We start from the raw sequence: 24,173 nt of genomic DNA on the forward strand, positions 1-24,173 counted from the left end.
TGCAAGGTATTTTTGTCTAGTTTCTAGTGCAAATGTCTTAGTACACTTGGAATAAGAAAAATCAAGTAACTTTTCAGCAAGAATTAGGAGGTTGTTTTAAGTCAATAATAATTCCTTAATATTGATTTTTTCAAAGTATTAGTTCCACTGGTATATTATTTTATTTATAACAGGACATTTTTCCCATGTTCAGTCTTCTATGTTTCTTGGTCTTCATCATGAACACGCACTTTTCAATTTTGTTTGTAAAACATTTTTTAAACATACAATTTTTCTCCACTTTACAATTAATTTTTATGTTGATCTGTCACATAAAATCCCTGTAAAATTCACTGAAGTTTAAGGTTGCAACATAACAAAATATGGAAAAGTTCTATGGGTGTGAATACTTTTGCAAAACACAAGTATATTTTAACTACAACCAGCAGCTGCCAAGATTGTAAACCAGGTGATCTGACTGACATTTACGTCCAAAACTAAAATCATGAAGCTGATTTACATGTTCAACTTGTTTCAAAGGGAAAACAAACCGGTGTTACAGATTTTATGTTATTATTTGCCTTCTTCTAAAAGTCTAGCTCATTTTATTTACACTTTGATTTTTTCAGTATTTTAAAAAACCAGAATAATTGCTAATTAGTAAATTTTTATCTACAGATTTTGTTCCTACCGACAGACGCAGGCTGACTGTTAGCTGATTTTTTTGGTAAATGTTTGAATGACCTGCTTGTTTTTTTTTAAACAGACGGTTACAATTCTTACGATTTGTATCATGATTTGTAACCTGATTTTTAAAAAAAGGGCCAAAGGTGACAGCTTGTGGGATTTTCTTCATGATCAGCAAAAGATTTAGTCAAAAAAGCACAACAACAAAAAATTAAAGCTGTGAATTATTTTGTTGATCTTTAAAGGAGAATGTCTGAAATGTTTTAAATGAGCATTAAAAGCAGCAACGTTTGTCTCCAAATGAGCAGCACTTTGCGTATGTTTGTCGCGTCTTTAACATTTTTCCGCGGATGGCACCCTGCAGAGTTTCTGTGAAAGCGCGCATGTTTATATTTTCAGTGACTTCTCTGTATTGTCTTTTACAAAACATACAGTCGACTTTCAAGGCTTGTGAATGTGAAGACGTCATTTTACCCTTTCAAAAATTAGGGGTTTTTTTTTGTTTGTTTTGTTTTTTACAGTGATATTATTTAATAAAATTCTGTCTTTGGAAAATTTGTTCACATTGTGTAATTGTTTTGTTCAAGTTAATGATTATAATATAATTTATTGTGTTGCTTTTTGGTACAATTAAATGTTTCAGATCATCTAGTTTGCACCACATTTGTCAAAATCATATAGTCAATTTTTTTTTTTATTTAAAAATTTCTAAATCTGCTCAATAATAAACTATATGTTGAATATTTTAGTCATTTTGAGGGCAGTGGATCATTGAAATCGTTATAGATCCAAAACATAAAAAGGGTTTTGTGGAAACAGTAAAATTTACAAACCTTTTGAGGATTCCACTGGTTTTTATTTTCTTGTCTATTCTCAGAGACAAGAACAGGATTTGAAAATGCTTGCTATGATTAGCAAGGTTTAATAAGTTAATCCAGGTCTGCTTTTGAGAGAAAGTTGAAGAAATCATTAAGAGGTCCAATAGATTTTTACACCAGAGTACATTATCATTGCGTCATTATCAGAAAAGATAGAAACCAAGTCAGAGTGGAACCTTCAGGAGAGCTGAGTCTCGTTCCAGTTTCTTCTCTAAGAGGTTTATTAAATTAGACCGAATTAGAAACAAACTTTGCCTCAGTTGCTCTCGCAGGTATTTAAGAGCGACGTCGTCGTTCCAGCAGCTTACCGCTCGCCCGGCCAATGAGCATCAGCGGTACCGGTCCACCTGACGGAGATTGTTAGGAGGATAACAGGCTGGCTGTGATTCATACTTTCCTTCAGACGGTCAGAGGAGCGTCAGTCGGGCGAAAGTCTCCAGAAACAAAGAGCGACGTCTGAACCGAGATTTTACCACAACTAACAGGTGAGCTTAAATATTATTCATCCAACCTAATTTACTTCTACATGTAAGCAGTTATGGAAATATAGAGTTAAAACAACTTCCCCTGTTATAATTTCTTACATTTTTGCATTATTTATCATTGTGAGACACAGAGATATTTCTTACAAGCTGCAAACAATTTGATTTATCTTCTTCATCAATGTGAGTTGCAGGAGCTTTAATCTCAGTCTGGATTATTCCTGAAGTAAGTGGCCCAGTATTTATAGCTCAAACACATCATAAAACGACAGATTAAAGATGAATTTCATTTATTTGTTAAGGTAATACTTAATAAGTGTGATATAAAAGCAGAAGCAGTCAGAATAAGCAAAAAAGTACAAATATTTCTGTTATTTTAGCCCTAAATTACTATTTGTTATTGATTTAATTAAATTAACAAGTTATATAACATGATATAACTTCTGTTTATCCTACTTTAAGGTATAAATATATTCTATTTGTGTGTTGTAGCAGTGATATTAGATTCTTCTCCACAAATATTTACTTCATCTGTTAATTTTCTCTTTTAATTTGATCTGTCACATTTTTTTATTTGCATGCATTCCTCCAAATTACCGTGTGCCCAGTTTATTTTCCTTATTCTCAGTATAAATACTCTAAAAGTAGCTGTGATATCTGCTCAGTGATGTCTCATACAGTGGTTTACCGGGCCAGTGGCCTCCTCCCACTCATCCAAAGACGGACTTAATCTGCCAGATCCAAATTAAAAGGACACAGAGATTATGAAAGCGCTCTGATCTCACGTTAGCTCCATTGTCTGCTTATATAAGACGTGTTTGTCAAAGCGGGATTAAAAGCGCTTTTCTTTAGGTCTTCAAAGGTCCAAACTAAAGATGCACGTATTATTTTCCTGGTTGCATATGAACAATTTGCGCAAGAAAACCCCGCCAGACATGTTCTAAAGTCATAATGTGATTTATTAGGATGACTCAATATGAAGATCCATCTTAATTTGATCAAATTATACATGCAAAAGTTTCTAAATTGAAAATAAAGTGCTTCAGATTTTTACTTTAATGATAAATGTACATTTAGGAATTCAGGAAGATTTTATTTCTTAAACATTACTCTTTTTTTAGGGACTGTTGATGTCAGAGGTCAGCAACTTATACAGCACTAAGAGATATTTTTGCCTTCAATCCAGCAAAACACATTTGGTTTAAACCACAGAAGCAACTTAACTCTTCGAAACAAAAATATAACACCACAATAATTTGTTTTAACTTGTTTTTGGGTTCAATACAATTTCTTCAATGGAAGATTCTAATTTTATAGAAAATGAAATTTAAAAAAAACTAATCTACAGTCTATTATCAGATATTAGTTACATTAGTTATTATATTAGTTACATTGTGTCATTATTTGTGAAGAGGTTACGAGTATAAATGCCTACATGAAAGTACCTAGAAAAAACTCCTTGCATTTTAATTACCTTTACATTATTTTAAAATAAATCCATTTAAAACAGAAAAATAAATACATTTTACTATTGATAAGTCTCGTGTCTTTAACAGGCAATCTGGTATTTAAAATCAGGGACATACACAAACAGACACTGGGTGGTGTTACAGCATCCGTCCTTTTTGACCTCTGGATGAAAAAATGTCCCTCTGAAACTTTTACTCATTTTTTACAGTGTATAGCGTATGGCCCAAGATATTATTTATGGATTTATAGTAAAGCCTTTATTATTAGTGCCCCATATTTTGTTATTTTGCCAAAAAGACAAGGCCGTGTCGAGATTTTTTTCCTTAGGGGGGCCAGACTGGTGGCACACTAAAACTACAATATCATCTAAATATTTACCCAAATAAACACCTGGATCTATTTAGCAGGCGAAAACTATTCAGTAGGTTTGTTTGTTACATTGACTTAGGGCACAAGCTATTTTCTCTAGTAACAATTAGCCTTTTTAGCTTAGCATAGCTTAAATGTATACAACTCTATTTTTAGCTCCATATTGCTAATTCTATTCAACTTATCAACGTAAAGTTAAAATTATTTAAGCACTATCCTTTCAGAATGAAGTGTGTGTAAACTGCTGCTGGCCACGTCCCCCAATTCATGTGAAAATGGCTGCAAACACAGGCGCAATTATGCATCTATACGTCTTTGAAAAGCAGACGTAGAGCCTCCTGTACAACCAACAGGAATGCAGGAAGTGGTTTCTGCATGGACAGTTAATAACAAAACACTTGTGTTTTCCAGCAGCCATTGTACAGCGCATAGTGGTAAAACCAGCTGACCAAATGACCTTGAGCTCAGCTTGGGTTCCTTGGCTCATTTTCCAGACACCAGAAAACACTAACTTATTGACAAAAACAGCTGGGCAGTGTATTTTACGTACTTGGACTGATTTTAGAAGCAATAGAGGCCCAAATGGAAGTATAAAAAGGTGAAAAATGTGAATTTTGCACAATAAATCCCCCTTTAAAGCTTGTTTTCTCTTTAGCTTATGGTGACTTGCTGAAGCCAATGGAGCACAGGTTTATACACCTGATTGATTTTCCGTTTTCCTTCTTTATTGTTATTTACGCAGCTGACAGACCAAGATGAACCCGCAGAAGCTCCCCGTCACCATGTCCCTCTGTCTGCTGCTGCTTTGCACCCTGCTGCCCAGCTCTGAGGCGCGTCGCGGTCGCGGAGGCGGTGGATTCGGTCGGGGCGTAGGAGGAGGAATCGGTGGCGGCGGCTACAGCCGTGGATGGGGCGGTCAGTCCTACAGACCCGCACCTGTCCAAGTCCAGAGAAGTGGTCCGAGTGCGGGCAAAATAGCCGGAGCGGCAGCTGCAGGGGCAATAGGAGGAGCAATGGTTGGGTCAGCCCTGAGCCGACCCGGGAATGGATACGGGTACGGGGGGTACGGAGGTTATGGGGGATATGGCGGTTATGGTGGCTATGGGGGTTATGGACCTCAGTTCGGAGGCGGCTACCGTCCAAGGCCCGGCTATGAGCCTGAGGGTTCTGGAGACATGGAGTACTACGCTGCAGCGTCCAGTGGGCCCATCTACAACAGCATAGTGGTTGTGATTGGCTTTATAACCTCCCTGTTGCTGGGAAACTGGGTGGGTGTCATGTAGACCTGGAGGCCGAGCTGAGATTCAAAACAAAAGTAAATCAACAAATTCATCCTGAGAATAAAGAGGAACGTCTTAAAATTTCATCTCCAGCCCTTGAAGATTGTCATCAGCGTTCCTGATTCATCCAAAAGGAGGAAGTCCCAACATGACATCATCCATCAGAATGAGAGAAAAATCCTCTTCAGCATCTCTGAACCCATTTTATTTATGAACTGTTGCCACTGCATCCCACTTTAGCTGGGTTCCCATTGACCATATAATGGTTTTGATATTTTGAAAATAAATTAACTTTAAGGAAACACACCAATTTAAGTTTCAGCTCTAAGATGAAGTGGGTAACTTTGGCCGTATCAAAATTGGTTTATTTTAACAAAACTGCAGCGGAAAAACTTTATTAGCATCAAGACAACCGGATATTGCGACTGGCGAACCCCATTAAGAAGACAACAGGAAGGAGTTAAATGATAATGGCGCAGGTGTTTTTTAATGATTTATGAACAAACTTATTCACATGTGATTTAAATTGTTTCTTATTTAATGGAAACATCTCAATTGTGAAATTGTGTTTTTCAACATTAGTGAAATATTGACACAGATTTGTGATCAACCTACCTCACGACATCATCATAGGAGAGCATTTAAAAGCAGCTACACTCTTTATATCACTGGTTAATGTACATCTTAAATTATTTATAGTAATGATTCAGTTGATTCATCTGCATACAGTTCATATTTTGAGTATTTGGCTCATATTAAGAGTGTTTTACTCAGTTAAAGTACTAATAAATAATTTAAGGGCTCGTTCTCATTCATCTTGAATGTTAGTGTCCTACTTTTGCAGATTTATTTGTATATATATTTGTTTATAAATGTCTACATGTATTTTCTTGTTTCGCTGTGTAACATTAATAAAAAAATAAAGAAAATTGTTCTGATTTTTATTCTTTCGCACACTAAAAAATAAATTGTTTTTTTTACTCAGATATATTTAATTGCAAATATTTGAATGGGGGGGAGAAGGGGGGTACATAGGAGTGTTGACCAAATTGTGGTCCGAGGGCCATTTGTGACCCTTGAAATTATTTTGTTTGACCCAAGACTACAAGTAAAGAATAGTAAAAATTTGGTCAACAAATTAGAAAACAATTGATTACCCAAAACATTTGAAATTTTTTTCCAGGTTTTATTTATTTTTTAGTGTGTTTATTGTTGAGCAGATAAAACAACAGCTGCCCCTTAATAAATCAGAATACTGTTGAGAATTTAATTTCAGTAATTAATTATTTTTTTGAAGATATCTTTGATAAGATTCTAGACATTAGAAATTGTTATAATTATTTTAGGAGCTTTTGAAAATAATTTAAATTCTTGTGATTTATCACCATAAAACCTTAACAATCATGCAGTTAATTCATGTGTTGCTCTGGACTTTATTCACCTTTCCACCTTTGTGCATTTAAGTTATATTTATTTACAAATAGAAAATCAAAGACAAATTCTCATCATGCAGATAATAAATCAGGGAATCACTAGAAGTTAAGTTTATTAGAGAAGACAAACACTAAGAGCAGGACATTTATCAGCAGAATAAGAAAATGTTTACATTAAATGTTTCTGTGTGACAGCGCCTTCTAGTGGCCACAGGATATGGACTGATGTGTTAAAAAGAGTCTGAATTTACCCCTTTGTAACCTAAATTATGGCGTTGGCTGCATTGTTTTTATCATAGCATTGACAACAAATACATTTACCAATACATTTAAAATCACAGACATAAAATGTTTACATTTCTGATACTTTGCACAAAACAAACACATTTGGTCATTAATGAAGATACATTCACATTCAAAACAATGAGCTGAGGGTACATTCTTCTATTAAAGTTTCATTGGGTTTTGTTTTTTCCAACGAGTTATGTAAAAAACAGAAAACAAACTGATATGAAGGTGTATTTCCTGTTACTGAATAAATTGAGATAACCTTACACAGTGTCTTCAGTTTCTGCACTGATTAAAAAAAATACAAAAACATTCAGACTTAAATAAAAAAAAGCCCAATAAACCACCAATCACAGGTTACTGTTGCCATGTTGGACACTACGAGATATAAACAGGTGATAATCAGAAATGTATTAAAACTAATTCTCCTTGATAAAGACATTTCTATCGTGATCTGGAGGAAATCCTGATATAAAAAGCCCTGAAAGTCAGAGGCAGACGCAGCTACGTTTAAAAACACTCAAAATACTAAACTGAAATGGTGAATTTTGCCCTGAATCAGTTTAGATTAACAAAAATTTAAAAATAAAAATCAAAGTACAAATTGTTTTTATTATACAAAGAGAAAGGCAACATGGGTATATTACTGGTGCAAGACATTTGTAACAATTTCAGCCTTGGTCCCAAAATGAAGCAACTTTTGTATAAATAATAAAACTTTACAGTCAATTGTTAAAACCAAATTAAAAAGTTGTTAAAGAATATATTATTTTAAAAGTTGTGGTGTATTTGAAATCTTCTTTGTGAGCCATAATTCACTGTGGCTTTTTCTCTTAAAGCTAAAATTTCCCACAATTACTTCATAATCATCTTCATCCATAGCAAGCAGAAGATTCAGGAAACTCTAACCCAGAGGTGTCCAAAGTGTGGCTCAGGGGCCAATTGTAGTCCTGGACTGATTGTGTGTGGCCCATAAATTCAAGTCAAGAATGATACAAATTTGTCCGTTGGTTAAATATAGCAAGCTTTTTCATAGAGTGACGCTCTAATCAAAGTCTAGGTAGTTTGACTACTAAGTCCAGTTTGTTTGAGTCCAGTTTGTTTGAGTTGGTGTGAACGCACAATCAAACTCTGTAGGTCTGCCTACAAACCTCGGCCTTGGTTCAATTGAAGTGAACTCTAGCGCGGTTCACCAAGCAGACTGGAGTCAGCTCCAAAAGCAGGAAACGAACTACAGCGCAGGGCATTCTGGGTAAATACAACCGAAATAAATGCACGACTCTAGCAATAGTGGGAGAAATATCTAGTGGGCTTTTACCAAAGACTAAAGAGAAACCCTACAACTGCTAAAATTTGACTCCACTTCATTTTTGTTTCCGTTTTGTTTCCACTCATGTCTCCTTCAGTGGTTCCTGGTGCAGCGCCACCACAGGCGAGGCGGCAAACAGGTTTGTCAAACGGTGTAGTTCCTTTGACACAGTGTGGATGAAAATTTAACAAATGTTGCAATTTTGGTCACCAATCGAACCGAGTCTCCTGGACTATAAGGTGTGAAAACACTCTTATTCACAAGTTTGGTCAGGACATTCTGGGCAGTCATATCAAGGAAACAAAAGGATCACCAGTCATCAAGTTCTGAGTGGCATTCTGTAGAGCGACTACATAGGCGTGTTACTCCATAAAGACACAGCAGAAAGAATATTACTATATATATGAAGTAGCAATAAATATCTATACATTGGTAACATTATCATACCATGTGAATCTCATGGTGTTTCATGCCTTGTTGGTTAAAAAGCCTGTATTACTGCAAAAGCACAAAATTTTACCAAGTATTTTGTATAGTTTCTAGTGCAAATATCATAGAAAATTTGAAATAAGACTAAATTTACTTACGGGTAACTCTTCAGCAAGATATAGGAGCTTGCTTTAAGTCAATATTTCTTAATACAGATTTTAAAAAAGGATTAGTTCCACTGGTCGATTATTTTACTGACACATTTTTCTCCATACTAGACAAAAATACTTGGTAAGACTGTTTTTGCAATGTAAAAGAAGCTTTTTTCTACTTCCATGTTTTAATATTCTTCCAGGTAGAGAGGAGGATGGCAAAATCTCAACTGATTTACCCTGCAAATGCTGTCAGTGCAGCAACATTATTATGTTGCTATTAATTATCATCAATGTTGTAGCAAAGGCTGCAGATAAAACCCCCGGCAGGCCCAACGTCAGCGCCTGAGCTCCTCCATTCTGTCTCACTAAGTATTGATCAGAGTTAACCATGTATCGCTCCAAGCACTTCCTGACCTTTAGCTGCTCGATCAGTGCCGGATAGCCAATCTCTACTATGCTGACTGTGTCGTCGTCTTCAGCACTGCTGGATTCCTGTGACGATGGACTTGAAGGTGTGGTGGTGTTTGTCGTGTTGTTGGTTAAAGGGGTGGACGCTCTACTTGGGGTCCTGCTGGTTGGTTTACTTAGTGGCTTTTGACTCTCTGCAGACAGGTCAATTCTCTTCATGCAGTCGTCCATGAAGTCGTCGTAGTTTCCTGAGGGAGTATTGAAGCGATAGTCTCTGCTGTAGTCGTTGGCGTCAGTTGAACGGGTACCATATTTCCTGTACATGTAGTGGTTGTAGTAGTACTCTTGTTGGGCGTTGTGAAAATGAAAATCGGGCCGGGGGAACCTTCCCAATCCGTAACCCAGGGCCATCCCCGCCACAGCCCCTCCACCCGCTGCTATCATTGCTGAGCGCCCAAACCCTCTGGAGTTTCTGTTAGGGAAGAAACCCATTCCCTGGACTGACTGGGAAAATGGAGAGCCACCCCTGGAGCCATACCCTCCGTAGCCAAAGCTGCCACCATAGCGAGGGCTTAAAATTTTATTATTTGGGTTGGCATTGATGTATCCACCTGGGTACCCTCTGTTGCTATATGGTGACCCCATTCCTCCATAAGGGTTGTAGTAGCCTCCACCCTGCTGCCTGGGGTAACCACCTGGGTATCCTCCCTGGTTGCTTTGTTTTGGCTGTTTGGGTTGTCCACCCTGAGTATTGGAGCCCTGATTGCTTTTGTACCATGTGTTGCTGCTAGTGCCACTTCGGCTGGGTGTGGACCCCTTTCTTCCACCAAGGCCCTTCCCTAAGCTTCCACCTCTTTTGGCCAATAGGAAAGGAAAGTGAAACAAAAGAAGGCACAGTAGAGAAGACTTAAGCTGCATCTTCACACTACAGAAAAGGAAATACAAGCAAATATGTGAAAAGATTATTTGGATAGTATGAAAAATGCATCACAAGTTGTTTTTCTTAAAAATGCACAGAGAAAGGCGTTGGGGATCAGAATCAGTATGTTTTCTGATTAAATCTGGTGAATTTTTTTATTTTAATCCAATCTGAGGCTTTATAAAAGAAAAGGTAATAAAGTGGGGTTTTCTGTGACAAACAGGCTAACTTCACAATTTCAGCCCATCAATATCTGGGTGCTTATAAGCCACTACTGGCTTTCTCTTCGTGTGGCAACTAATGGCTCAACACGAACAGAAAATGAGCAGTGTGCTGATCCAATGAAGTTGATGTTTTCCCCTCTCCTCCTCCATCGTTCTTCTGCCTTTGTCTGACTGCTGGGCTTTAAAATCCATTAGCAAGGGCAGGGAACCCAAATGGGAAGTCAGAAAGATCAAGACGTAAAAAGCAAGCATGTATTTTTTCAGTGTTCTCAATGTAAACAACATTATAATCCATCTATTCATTTCTATACACCTTTAATCCATGCTGGAGTGAAAGGTAGTTCTTGCAGTCAATGGACAAAAGTGCAGACTCTATATTTCATGTAAATACTGTATTATAATTTTTTATATATAGATTTTTCCTCACACTGACAATGTGTTTGACAATGTGTTGACCTCAATAATGTAGAAAACCTGCAGCATGAGCTGAAAGGGCCTCAGATACCAAGTATTCTGAGATTATGCAAAGAGGAATAATAAACAATCTCTTTCACTTTATTTTCCAACCTTCTCCAAGAGAAGACTGACTGCAGTCTCAATGTAAAAAGTGGAGGGCACAAAGCATTAACAGTACCAATAATAGTGGCACCAGTGGGTATAGTTTCTTTTTAACTTTTTTTTATTGCCACAACTGATTAAATTTACTCAAATTACATGCCGGGTTTTCTCAATTGCAGGAGTGAGATAATACACCTGCAATAAAATCTGAATTTATCATAATTTGTGCCAATAATGACATTGATATGACTCTGCTGTTATTTACCTGGTATTTAATTACTTTAATGTTAGCTTAATTTTACTTCCTCGTTAGTCAATAAAGCAATAGGCTACATGAAATCTGATACAGAATTGAGACGTCTGCCCCTGACTCAGCATTTTCACTGTTTGCTTTTAAAGATTTTTATTTACATTTTATTTTAAAGTGCCATGTTGGTAATTATCTACAACCTTCCACTGAAAAAGCTGTCATTACAGCAACCAAACCCTATTTGTTAAACAGCTTTTTGCATGTTTCCATTGTAATTTTGACAATTACGTTAGGGTTTGACTGAACCACTTCAAAATATTTATATTACTTTGAGTGAAACTTAAAATTAAAAGAAGTATTTTTGTGTTTCTGCCTATTTTATTCAGAACTTAGCTTGTTGTTTGTGATATTATGATTTGTGAATATGTATTTTGTATCATGTACTTTCTAAAGAAAGGAAGAAAAATAACGTGTGGAGAAAATGTGTTTCTTTTTGTGAATGATTAAAAGTCTTTATTGCTTAATATAAGTCAAAGCTAAGATTTCCACTCTGAAAAACGGAGCAACAATATTTAATTTCTGTGTAATTTTCCGTCTTAAAAAGCAAAAGTAAAAAAAAAACTGCTATTTTGTTTTTCATAATGGTTTTTAATAAGAAAATTCATTTACCAAAACATACACTGACGCAGCTACAGGTCCAGTAAGGTCGTTTTGCATCGTCTACTGCAAGCCAAAGGGCAATTTCTTATTAAATTACACAGATATCAAATAAAGCTTCTTCTGACATGACCGTTTCCACTGATTTTATAATAACTCGTCTATTTTCCATTAAGATGGCGCATACAGACCCTACATTTAATTCACGAGCGAATAAGTCAGCAGCAGTTTATCAGTAAAGTCCATGTCAGCGTATGTAAAAAAAAGTGCGGCTTGTTTCCCGGAAGTAACCCAGAAGTGTGCGGCTAGTTTAACCGAAACCTTACCCTGAATGTCGGCGCCTCGGTTTCCCTCTTCTCGCCTTATTTTCCGCTCAGAAAGCCTCCCGCCGCCCGGTCACCTCCTCTGAACGTTGAGTCGGCCTGGAGAGACGTTTGCCGCTGACGTAATGCCTCGCGCACATAGGATGTAGGTCGCCTGGATACAAGATGTGGGCGGGGCTTAGCCTGGTTTGTTTTCCATCATCCAGAGCCATGAAATGATGACGGGGAGTATGGCAGGCCGCTTTAACATAAATTCTGTTTTACCGCCCTTACATTCTGATGTGTGAAATTGGTTTATGATTAGACATAACTAATTTAAGATATTTCTAATTATATTTTGACTATACACAAGATCTATTTCAGACACTCTGACTAGTAGAAATGTCTGATTTACCATTGAGTTGTATGGAGTTTTCAATTCAAGATATCTACAATGAAACACTAGTCATAAAGTACATTCAAGATATATAATTTTTAGTTTTGATAAGTCATTATTCTCATTAAAGATATCTTGAACAACACCATAATTCAAGATATCTTAAATATATTTTTAGATAGGCGATATTTATTTTTGGCTTGTGAAAATTAAATAATAGATATCTTAAAAGCAAATAATGACTAAGCAAAACTGAAAACCTTTAATTAGATGGATTTTATATACATGACATCTTAAATTAACATTCCGACTTGTCAGAATGACATCACGGATATCCTGATTTAGTATTCTGTCTAGTCAAAACGTCACAGACTGACGCTTTAGCTTTAGCTTCACCTTCTAAAACAGGGGTGTCCTATTCATTTTCATTTCTTCTGCCTCTTTTGACCTTAAATCAATGTTTTCATTGTAAGTGGGAATTAGAAGCAGCTCCACAGAGCCTCAGTCCTTCTGTTCGCTAATAATTACTCACAGTTTTATTATTAATCTTTAGTTAAACTAGACTGACGGGTTTTTGTATGTAATTCCAGTTTGTGACCGCAGGAGGGCAGTAGAGAGAGAGAGTTTATGGCAAAAATATACAGTATACTGTATAACTCTTAAAGCAGAGCAGGGCGATTTCTGCCATCTGGTGGTCATAAATGGTAACTACAGCGGTAATTTGGTTTTGAATTGTTTTTAAAACAGAGCAGAGCGATTTCTTTTTTAATTGGCCTCCATGAAAAAAACACTGACGGTCCTGGCCCCCGTGGTAAAATTATACAAATAAGGCTTCTTATTTGTATAAATATTTTGGTATTAGTCTTTAAAATTCCAGAATTTGCACAGAACTTACTTTTGACTGTCTGATAACATGAATTTAAAATATTAAATCATGTGTTATGATCAGTTACTCATATACTTGAGTAGATTTTTTTTTTTTTTTTTTTTTTTACCAAATACTTTTGTATTGGTGGGCGTCCCTTATTTTCCTTTCTGAAATGTGGCAAACGCAGCATTACTTAAATCCAAAAGGCTGCACATTTAAGAAAATAAAGTGCCAGAATGTAATCATATTTATATATACCTCAAAATACTCAACTGATTTGAGTCCTTCTCTTTATGTTTGGGCCAGCAATGAATTTCTATAAGACTAAATTAAATATCTGGATTTATTTAAGTCAGCACCACAACCTCGATTGCTGAGTTGACCACAGCTGCTGCGTGCGCTCACTTCCCACCATAGTGAGGAACAGAGCACACAATGGAAAAGCTCTCTACCTGAGGTAAAACTGAACTGCACATTAACCGGTTAGAGACTCACAACTCTAACACTTCTGGGCGCAGACAGATACTTACAGTGCATAAACATTTGAGACTTCATGTATCCTGCTTCTGGCAGAAATGTGGTTTTGTAATCATACACGAAAATCATAACGAGAGAGGAAGCATATGAGATCCAGACGATGCATTTCTCCCAGAGGATGAGTGAGTTAATGAAACATTACACAATGATTACTGACAAAGTAAACAATATGAACGCTGCATTGAGATATTAAGACCTTCTTGCAATTACAATACATCTGAAAATATTCTTTAAAATATTATAATGAGGGTAAAAATAACAAAAAAGACTACAGTGTTTTCAAAAAAAGTATGTTGAAGTTCCTGTACATCATTGCCAACAGACAAAAAAAATCTAAGGTAAACAAATTTGTTTATGTTACTCTGTTTATTTCAAGTTTACAAAAAGTAATGAATGTTTCAGAGAGGAAAAAAGTATGCAGATTGCACATCACTACAAATAAAACATACTTTAAACCGAGTTAAAGACAACAGACACAGAATGTTTTGGAATGTAGATTTATTTGAAACAGTAACAAAAACTGTTAACTTGTGAACCAACATTTAAAACCTGCATTTATCCAGAAAAACACCCTAAGCATGTTGTATGTAATAAGATATTTGACGTGTGTGTGTGAGAGAGAGGTCAGATATAAAATAAGATAAACATGAACTTCACCATCACGAAGTCGAAATGACACAAGAATAAAGTCGCAATATTACGAGAATGAAATTGTAATATTACCAGAAAATATTCATTTGACAATAAAGTAATATTCAGAAGTCATTGAAGTTGTCTGTTCAATAATCTTTTCATCATTGCATCTTTTATTAAAGTTAATGGCATTCATGCTAATATTTAATTTATTTCAATAACTAATATAAATTATCTATCTAGCTCTTTTCTTTTTTTGTTTTCACTTTCCCCCTCAGAATTAAATCCCGACTGTCAGTGGAAAGCGCATCCACTCCTCTGCCGGGTTCTCCGGTCCACGGCCCGGTCCACTCAGTCGGTTCTGGGCGGCTGGTCGTCCTGTAATCTCTAGTATGAAAAAATATTTTATTAAAAGTGCAGGTTGGACTGTTTTATTCCAGTAAAAGTACTAAAGTACACATTTTGAAATGTATTTAATTAAATAGGTTTAATCTATGTCAGTTCCCACTTTCTGAGAGGCTGCAACACAGTTTGGTGACCTGTCCAGTGTGTACCCTTCCTCTTGCCCTTTGACCCCTGGAGATGGGTACCAGCACCCTCTCAACTTGAAGTGTGCTAGATAAAGTATGGATGGATGGAAATAAAAATCCCTTTTGGTAAAAAGTGATTTACACTTACTCTGGTGTCAGCTGGAGAGGAACTGCTTTAGAGTCTACCACAAAAAATGAAAAGGCCTGTAAAAATTTACTTAAAAAAGGCATAAAAGCTTGTAAATTGGAGGCCAGGCTTCAGTTTTCTCTGCATTTATGTGATATAGTTAAGTTGAAATTGTTTTCTGCTGTCTCTGGGTGTTTGTCTGTCAGGCTGTGAGTTGAGAGAACTGGAAACTTGAAAGTTTTCGCCCTGCAGCTGCAGCCGCACGTCTAGTTGGGAATATTTTCGCTCAGGTGATGTTTGGTGTAACGCAGCTCCTCTCCTTATAATTAGCCTTTTCAATTATTGAACAGCCTCCTGTCATGTTTGAATCAAACATCTGAGAAAAACGTTTGTAGCCAGAATAAATTTAATATTTTGGGCATGTTTACTCTGTGCTTTCATGTCAGGACCGATTTCTATGTGGCAGATATATTTTACTCAACTGTTTTGATGTTTTGATCAACTCTGATTTATGCATTTCTACTACACTTCCCAGGATGCAATGGGTAGTTCCTCTGAGTAGAGCACAAAAAAAGACTCAAGATACCAACACTTCAAAACAAAGAAGACATATTGAAAGTTTAAGACAATAAAATTAAAATAAAAGATGTATAAAGGGAGTCCTGCTGTGCTGATGTTTGAAGAAACGTTAACAGCAGAGAGTTAGGGTGGGAAAACATACATCTACTGCCCTCAGCCTTAGTACTGGCTCTCCACAGGGCTGTGTGCTGAGCCCCCTGCTCTATTGTCTGTACACATACGACTGCACCTCTGCCCACCACAGCAACACCATCATCAAGTTTGCTGATGACACCACAGTGGTGGGGCTCATCTCAGGAGGCGACGAGTCCGCCTACAGGGGTGAGGTGGAGCGGCTGGTGGTGTGGTGCAGGGAGAACAATCTGCTCCTCAACAACTCAAAGACAAAAGAACTCATAATAGATTACAGGAGGAAAAAAACGGACATTACACCACTAACCACTGGGGGAAAATGTGTGGAGAGAGTAGCTGATTTCCGTTTCCTGGGGGTCCACATTGAGCAGGGCCTCACATGGAACATGAACACCTTCGAGCTGATAAAAAAGGCCCAGCAAAGACTGTACTTCCTGAGGGTTCTCAGGAGGAACAACATCAAGGAGAAGCTGCTGGTGTCCTTCTACAAGTGCTCCATAGAGAGCATACTGACTTACTGTATCTGCGTATGGTATAACAGCAGCACTACGGCTCAAAAGAAAGCTCTCCAAAGGGTTGTGAATACAGCCCAAAAAATCATTGGCTGCCCTCTCCCCTCACTGGAGGACCTGCACAGCGACCGCTGTCTAAGAAAAGCACAACACATCACAAAGGACACTTCTCACCCCGGACCTTCTCTGTTCACACTGCTGCCTTCAGGCAGAAGATACAGAGCAACCAGAACCAGAACCAACCGTCTCAGAGACAGTTTCTACCCGATAGCAATAACAAAACTAAATGCAATCAAAAACAACCATTAATCATCATGAATGATGTATGTGAGAATGTGGCTGTTCTTATTTATTAGTTGTTTTTTTTACCAGTTATTTGTTATTTCTTACATTGTGTGTGAATTGTGAGACAGTTTTTTTGTTTGTTTGTTTGTTTTTAAGCATATGCACTGACTGATGGCACTTTTTAAATTTCGTTGTTCTTGTGACAATGACAATAAAGATTTATCTATCTAACCTGCAGTGACTGGTTGAACCAGCAGGTGGCACAGGAGAGCTGAAATGTGACTGAAAAAATTTCCTCTGCTGGATTATTCCAATAAATTAAAGTATTTCTTGATGAAAGATTACTTTTATATCCTGTCTCACCAGTACACTCCTCATCTGTGCAGAATCTGATATGAAACAGTTCTTGTGCTACAAAAACCCACATTCACAAAGCAAAATTTTCCACTAAAAATGTATGAACAAGTTTGAACTTAAGACAATAAAATGCTGGCAGATTGTTTGAAACTACATAAAATGAGATAAAGTCAATATTTAATATATTGGTTTTCTTTTTGGATTGACAAAAATGTAAGTAAGTGGGTCTGGCTGCTCCATTTATGTTTATGATTTAATCTCTGAATGTGGTCAGACTTTAGTTCAGGTTGTTAAATGTTCAATAATCAGAGGGGAACTTATGCATAAAAGAAAAATATCAATTTTCTTTGTTAGGAAACTTTTATGTTCTGTAGATGCTTGCTGTGTTTCCAGTATTTATTAAGATAATTTGTATCGTAGTCAGGTATCAGGCATTAGGAAAAATACTCCTAAATTATATTTTTCCCAAAAATTTGTAAGTCAATGTAATTGAGTAATTTTGACTACTACTACCCAACTCTGAGTTTTTAGTATTTTAAATTTGGTCTTCAAAAATGCACCAATATTTCCACATAAATCTGTAATTTGGTTCATCTGATTTTGTAATTTTTAAATATTAAATGTTGCATTGTTTTGTCACTTTTTATTTTTTACTAAATACAGATCTTTTCTTCTTCTACTTTAGCACCGCCTCTTCTTCTTCTGCCACGGCGATGCCGGGCCTTCTGCCCCATCATGCTGTGGGTCAGTTTCATTATGAAGGATTATTTTAAAAATCTTCACCTCGACATCTAGAAGGTTCTGCAAATTTAAAGGATTCAATAATAAATCGATTAATAAATTCTTCGTTATTAATTGGAGAACATTTCCAGCTTTCAGAACATTTATCCTCTGAGATCCTGTAACTCCACCAGGCTGAGCATGAATGAAAGTGGGCGGAGCCATGATGCTGTGTGTGTGTGTGTGTGTGTGACCTTGGGTACAGTTTCTGTTGTGTGGAGAACCTTAAATCCTCTTTTTACCAGATCACACAGATAAGTTTGTAAAAATGATCAGAGGCACTGTTGCAAATTAAATACAGTTTATTGAATTCACAAGTTCCTTTGGACAAAGATAGTCAGTTTATTTTATTATACAAAAATGACCACATTAAAAGTAAGAGTCTATGCTGGACCTGGAAACCTCATAGCTGAGAGACATTTAAAACCCAATTAAATAAAGTTACACTGTTTGTGGGAGGAATAATAATAAATAAATGTAACTGCTGATTTCCTGTCTCGCTAACGAACCAGCTGCGCTCTGTCACAGCGTCTTCCAAATATGGGCAAGAGGAAGAATGCACAGCACCATGCTTTCGGGACAAGATGCCCCAGCTACTATCATATATATATACAGTATATATATATACAGGTATATATACTAATGTTTCCCTGTATATATATATATATATATATATATATATATATATAGACAACATGTCTCTTAATTTTGTTTGTGAATGTATGTAGATAAGCAGTTAAATTTAGAAAACCGCACCAATGAGTATCTTCTCATGGGTCTTGGACCTGCTGGGGGTTAAAGGTCAGATCCTAGAATCGCCCCTGCAGTGGCCTCCTTGAAATATACTCAGAAGCAGAATTAAAGCAATTCAAACACAACATCATTAATGTTTATGGTAAAGGAAACAATAAAAGTAATATGAAGTATAATATAGCAAATGTTTGATAATATATATAATTTCTTCAATACTATTCTAAGGCTATTCAACATAAATCCTAATATTTACTGTTTTCTGCTGTGATCTTGCCTTAACATTTCTGCTGATATGATTTTATTTCTGTAACTGCAGTTCAGTCTGTTTGCACAACTTGTCACCATAGCAGAGTGCGGTCAGCAGCACAGTGCAAACTAATCCCGATAACGCGCTCAGTGATCATATTGTTTGAGAGGAAATGTTATTTTTTAAGCTGTTTGGCTCATGAACCAGGCGTTCTGACCGGCCTCTCCTTTCCCGGTTCGCTCTGACAGAGCAAAACTGCTTCTGTGCTCAGAGTGAGCCAGTTGCTGCCATTTTTGGAGTCAGGAGGATTTCTGTTTGGAGAAACAAGAGAGCAACAACTGATAAATTTCTTGTTTGTCTCTTCTGAGCGGATGTTCAGCGTCATAAGAGTGGGAAGTGAAGTTTTTCCAGACTGCGGCCCTCCTTGTGACGACTGGAGGAGCTACTAACTTAGAACATTTACACAACGCACTTGAATGATGCTGTAATTTGTTTATTGGGGGAGATGCTAACAATAATGTTGTTAGCTCTGTTGGAGATGGGGAGGAAATAAAAAACCCAGCTAAAAGAAATCTTTAGCTAACATGTTAGCGGTGGCATTATTGAAGAGGGGGAAGAAATGCAAACATCTAGCTAACACGTTCTTAGCCGTGTCTCTGTTGTAGATGGGGAAGAAATAAAAAAAAAACAGCTAAAACAAATATTTAGCTAACATGTTTTTAGCGTTGACTGTTGTAGAGTGTTAGCCTTGGACTGCAGTTGGCGGCTACAGGAAGGAAAATAGCCTTCAGCTTCCATTAGTCCTCACTAAAATTAGTCATTCATGATCTGCTTTGTGTTAGGATTTATGTTGCAGAGGAGCAGTAGCGATAATTAGACATAATTAAAGTTCATTGTCATGAGCAAAAACAATGAACCATGAAGCCAGAAGGTAGAAGTCATGCTAGAATGCAATGTAAAGACCATTAATTAAAAAAATATTAGTTTGTTTGCAAACTTGCCTTATCTTTATTTTTCTACTTCATTTTCTACCCAGTGGAGGTTTTAATTGTGCAGCATTGACATCATAGTTGTGCTCATGAATACAAAAAGTAGCCCTTGCCGCCCCATCTGCAGGCTTTCTTTCCCACTGTGAGGTGAAGACTGTTTATTTTTCTTCAAGTGTTTTTCAGAGTGAACGACGTAAAGCTCCGTACATCTTTTCATCTTCATCTGGTTGATCAACGCTGGGTAGCCAATTTCCACAATACTGACTGTGTCATCGTCCGTCTCGTTGTTCTGGAGAGTCTGTGAAACATTCAGATTTGTAACATCAGACTCATTGAGAGGGTTGTTGGTTGAATTTTCGGTGAAGGAGACGTTCTCCGCTGCAGTGATGTTGCTTCTTGTGGTAGTAGTTGTGTTAGTTGCAGAAGTTGTTGTTGTTGTGGTGGTCAGTGGTTTGGTTTCTGACCTCTGGTTCTCTCCTAGCAGAAGGTCCGTCCTATTCATGCAGGAGGCCATGAACTTGTCAAATTCCTCAGGTGGTTGATTGAACTTGTAGTCCCTGCTGTAGTCGTTCCTGTCAGAGGATTTCATACCGTATTGCCTGTACATGTAGAAGTTGTAGTAATGCCTCTGGTGGGGGTTGTGGAAGTGGAAATTGGGACGGGGAAACTTCCCTAATCCGTAGCCCAGGGCCATTCCTATCATTACCCTTCCATCCGCCGCCATTGCCGCACTGCGTCCGAACCCTTTGGATTGATCAGACGGAGAAAATCCCATTTTCTGAACTGAGTGAGAGAAGGGAGAACCACCCCCACCTCCATAACCACCATATCCAAAACTCCCACCGTAGTGAGGGCTCAGGATCCTGTTGTTTGGGTTGTGGTTGATGTAGCTACCTGGATAGTTTCCATAACCTCCCCCATACCCGGGAGCTGGGTAATGGCCGGCAGGATACTGTGGGTAGTGAGGGTAGCTTCCATGGTAAGGAGAACCTCCATGTTGGTTTGGGTACTGAGGATAACCTCTCGCTGGATATTGAGGTTGTCTTCCTGGGTACTGAGGATAGCCTCGTTCTGGTTGCTTAGGGTAACTTCCTTTATTTGAAGTGGGATTTTTGGCCTTATTCAGGATTGAATGTTTAGTTTTGGCATCCAGATTAGTTTTTATCTTTGTCATCTTAAAAGTCTTCGACAGTTTGATTTTGCCTGCCGCTGAGAGATGAATGTGAGCTAAGAGAACGGACAGACACAGGAAGGCTAAAAGCTTCATCTTTACTCTGCAAACGGTAAAAGAAAAGAAATTTCATAACATTCTTTCTTCAAACAAGTCCTCCCCAATTAAAACCAACCAAACTTTTTGTGCTGTGGGCCAAAATTGTGAGCTCAGAAAAAAATTTAAATTACCAAAACTGTTTTAATTTTTTTGTACCTACTCAAACATAAAATAAGCATGACCTGTTTTAATTAACCAAATAATCTGATTATTTTTTGTAGAAATGGGATTGTAGATCCAAAACTTAAAATGGTTTTTAAACATTTCCCTTGTCAAAGGCATCCAGTTTGCTTATTGTTTTGGACTCAGTTGAAGAAAACTGAAAAAATATTTTTGTCATTTCTCAGCAATATAAACAGGATTTAGGTCAGGCGTCATTTGGAAACATTTAGAGTACAGCCATTAAAAGATTTAACAACATGGACTTTAGAGTATTATTCCACTTCCACAACGAGTAAACGTGGTCTTAGTTACCATGACAACAGAAGGAAACTGGAAAGCTTCAAAAGATAATCACTTTGTTTTGCATCTAACATTTTTGTAACATTTTGATTTAAAAGTTGTAGGTTTGTCCTAATTTATTCTTGAATTGTGGTTGGGGGGCCACAAAAAAATCAGTCCTTGGCCAGAAATGGCCCCCGCACCCCACTTTGAACACCTTTATGTGAACTTTCTCACATCTTTCTAACTCAACATTCTCATCAAGGACCAGGGTTTTCATCCAGCAGTCACTCATCCAGCCGCTCGCCATGTTTTTGAGGTAAAAAAATGTTTAAAGTTGACAGAAAATTTTAACACATCACCTCATAATTATGCATTATTGGAAAACTGGAAGATTAACACCTAAACACCAACTATAAAGTCTTAAAAAAATGGAATCATGAAAAAAAAAAACTAAAATAAATAAACAATGCTAAGCCTGGTGGGGGCACAAGTAAAGCCTGGTGGCCCGCCAGGCTTTTAATACGCTGAGGGAAACCCTGAAGGACCTTTACCTGTAATTATCATTAAATTACCTTGGAGAAATGTTTGTTTCTTGTATTTTTTCTTTAAAACTTGGATTTAGCTTCCCTGTTTATTCGGCAAATCATCTTCTTTTTTTAACGCAATTAAAATTTGAGTAAAAAGGTTTACGCATCTCTCTGAAGGTCACTCAGCTCTTACACATTCCTCAATCCTTGTATAAATAAACTTTTCTCTTTTATCCAACTTTATTCTAGTTTGAGGATTGATTAAACTGGTGTGTCTGGTAAAAATAATGGAAAATAAATGAAAGGCATGCTCAGATTAAAGCCTCCGCCCGCTTCAGCTCGGCCCACCTGTCACCACCATGAAGCTGTCAGGCTGAAAATAGCTCCAGATCAACAACAGGCAGCAACGCTTCACTCCTGTTTGCAGTTTGTTGTTTTAAAAGCTCAAAACATTACATTGAAGCACTTAAAACAAGATAAATGTAAAACCCTGTACATTCTCTGATTACATAAATACAGTTTTGTTGTTGTAAACTAAAATGAGAATTATCCACTGCAGAGTGTTAGCTTCGTCCTGTTGAAAAGTTTACCCTGATTATATCCTGTTTCTGTCTGTAACATCCATAAAAACAGAGATAAACATACTGACCTGAGCTCTCAGCACGGCAGCAAACAGAACAGTTTCCCGTCCGTCCTCTGCTCTCCTTAAGTTTCAGCCCCTCCTGCCTCTGATGTGACCCAGTGTGAATAAATTAAGAGGCAGAAATCCGTTTTCCAGGCAGATTCGTTTGCACAGATTCGTCTTTTTGTTCAACATCTTTAACAGAGAATATGAAGTGATCTGTCCGGATCAAAACTTTAATCAGATGTTTCTTCATAAACTTTAGGGCGATTCCATCCAAAGACAAGAAGAAATCATCTGAGCGTCTTTTAAAAACCATCCGCATCTGCAGATGGTTTAGTAAATTCTGCCCCCTGCTGGTCAAGAAATAAAATAAAATAAATGGGTCCGCTGAATCAGTATTTCACCAAGTTTTCATCCACAATATAAATAAACACGGACCGGTAAATATATATCACTAACGTAAATTTGTAAATTCCAAATGTAAAACCCTTAAACAGCGTAGTTTCATTTCACATTTCAGGGTTTTATTTCTGTGATAAATGCAGTTAATTATAACAGAAACTTTTGCTCTTCTGAAAAATTATAAATTATCACATAAAACCAATTTCTGCTGCAGAAATGCTGCGTTATGCTTCACAATAAATAATTTAAATCCTCCACAAGGAAGGTCAGGAACAAAGGTTTCCTGGTAAAGAATGCTGGTTCCTAGCAAATTAATGGAAAGTTGAGTAGAAGGAAAACGACTGGTGAAAATTCAAACAAAAGGAGCGCTGACCAAGCGTCGAGTGCAGCAGACACTCTTATGAGCGTTGACATTTGTGTAATAAAAATCATTTTATTTGTCCTATTCTAATTTTCTCAGAATCTGAATGTGAGAAAAAATAAGGAAAATTAGCAAATTAACATAAAATATGTAGATTATGACAAAAATGTAGATTTATTTTTGATATTCTAATTTTGCATTAACAGGTCATAAAATAAACAGCAACTTGAACCATTTTTTGTTTTCTCTACAGTAAAATCATGAATTTTTTTACATTCATTTATTCTGATTATTTTCATGTATAATTTCTGTTTTTATATTAACTATATTTAATGAGTGAATGAAAACAAAAATAAAAAACTAGATGGTGAGAAGCTCCAATAAAGTTGAATAAATGAATGAAGCAAAGCGTTGTAACGGGTTGTATGATTTCTTTAATTTCATGGATTCTGTTTCGTCGTCGTTTTGGGAGATTGAAGTCAGATAATCTGGACCACAGTTTCATTTCTGAGCCAACAGTTTCCAGACAGATGACGGCATGATGCAGAAAACAGAAATAAAACAAAGAAAAAGGCATCAAGAAGGAGAAACGCTGCAACATCAAACCTGGTCTAGTAGCTGCTTTAGTTTCGTTTTCTCTCTACATCGTTAAACAACCTGGAGCTGCTCTTCTCATAATCCCATCTGAGCGAGAGATCCAGAGATTAAGTTGCTGTTCAGGGGGAAAATGTTGGGTTTTAA

General features: G+C 37.0%; 2 protein-coding genes across 2 annotated transcripts; one reads left to right on the forward strand and one right to left on the reverse strand.

Annotated features, from left to right (window-relative positions):
* The first annotated feature begins 190 nt into the window (after window positions 1-190).
* sprn2 (shadow of prion protein 2) lies at window positions 191-6,065 on the forward strand. Its single transcript, XM_032577708.1, has 2 exons — window positions 191-2,029; window positions 4,608-6,065. Exon 2 carries the CDS (start codon window positions 4,621-4,623, stop codon window positions 5,146-5,148), a length of 528 nt encoding a protein of 175 aa, XP_032433599.1. The 5' UTR covers window positions 191-2,029; window positions 4,608-4,620; the 3' UTR covers window positions 5,149-6,065.
* Window positions 6,066-6,666: 601 nt separating this feature from the next.
* prnpb (prion protein b) lies at window positions 6,667-22,915 on the reverse strand. The gene is made up of 3 exons (XM_032578299.1): window positions 22,694-22,915; window positions 19,860-21,077; window positions 6,667-10,092 (listed from the first exon to the last, which is right to left on the reverse strand). The coding sequence occupies exons 2-3, from the start codon at window positions 21,068-21,070 to the stop codon at window positions 9,009-9,011; spliced, it is 2,295 nt and encodes a 764-aa protein (XP_032434190.1). The 5' UTR covers window positions 21,071-21,077; window positions 22,694-22,915; the 3' UTR covers window positions 6,667-9,008.
* Between the last annotated feature and the right edge of the window lie 1,258 nt (window positions 22,916-24,173).

Source organism: Xiphophorus hellerii, chromosome 12 (assembly GCF_003331165.1).
Source record: "Xiphophorus hellerii strain 12219 chromosome 12, Xiphophorus_hellerii-4.1, whole genome shotgun sequence".
Lineage (NCBI taxonomy): Eukaryota > Metazoa > Chordata > Actinopteri > Cyprinodontiformes > Poeciliidae > Xiphophorus > Xiphophorus hellerii.

Excerpts from the sequence above, each read along its gene's own strand:
- prnpb (XM_032578299.1), bottom strand. The coding sequence starts at position 21,070 with ATGAAGCTTTTAGCCTTCCTGTGTCTGTCCGTTCTCTTAGCTCACATT. Across the intron at positions 10,093-19,859 it reads ATGTCAATGCTGCACAATTA|TGTGAAGATGCAGCTTAAGT; the intron begins AAACCTCCACTG and ends CCTTTTCTGTAG.
- sprn2 (XM_032577708.1), top strand. The coding sequence starts at position 4,621 with ATGAACCCGCAGAAGCTCCCCGTCACCATGTCCCTCTGTCTGCTGCTG.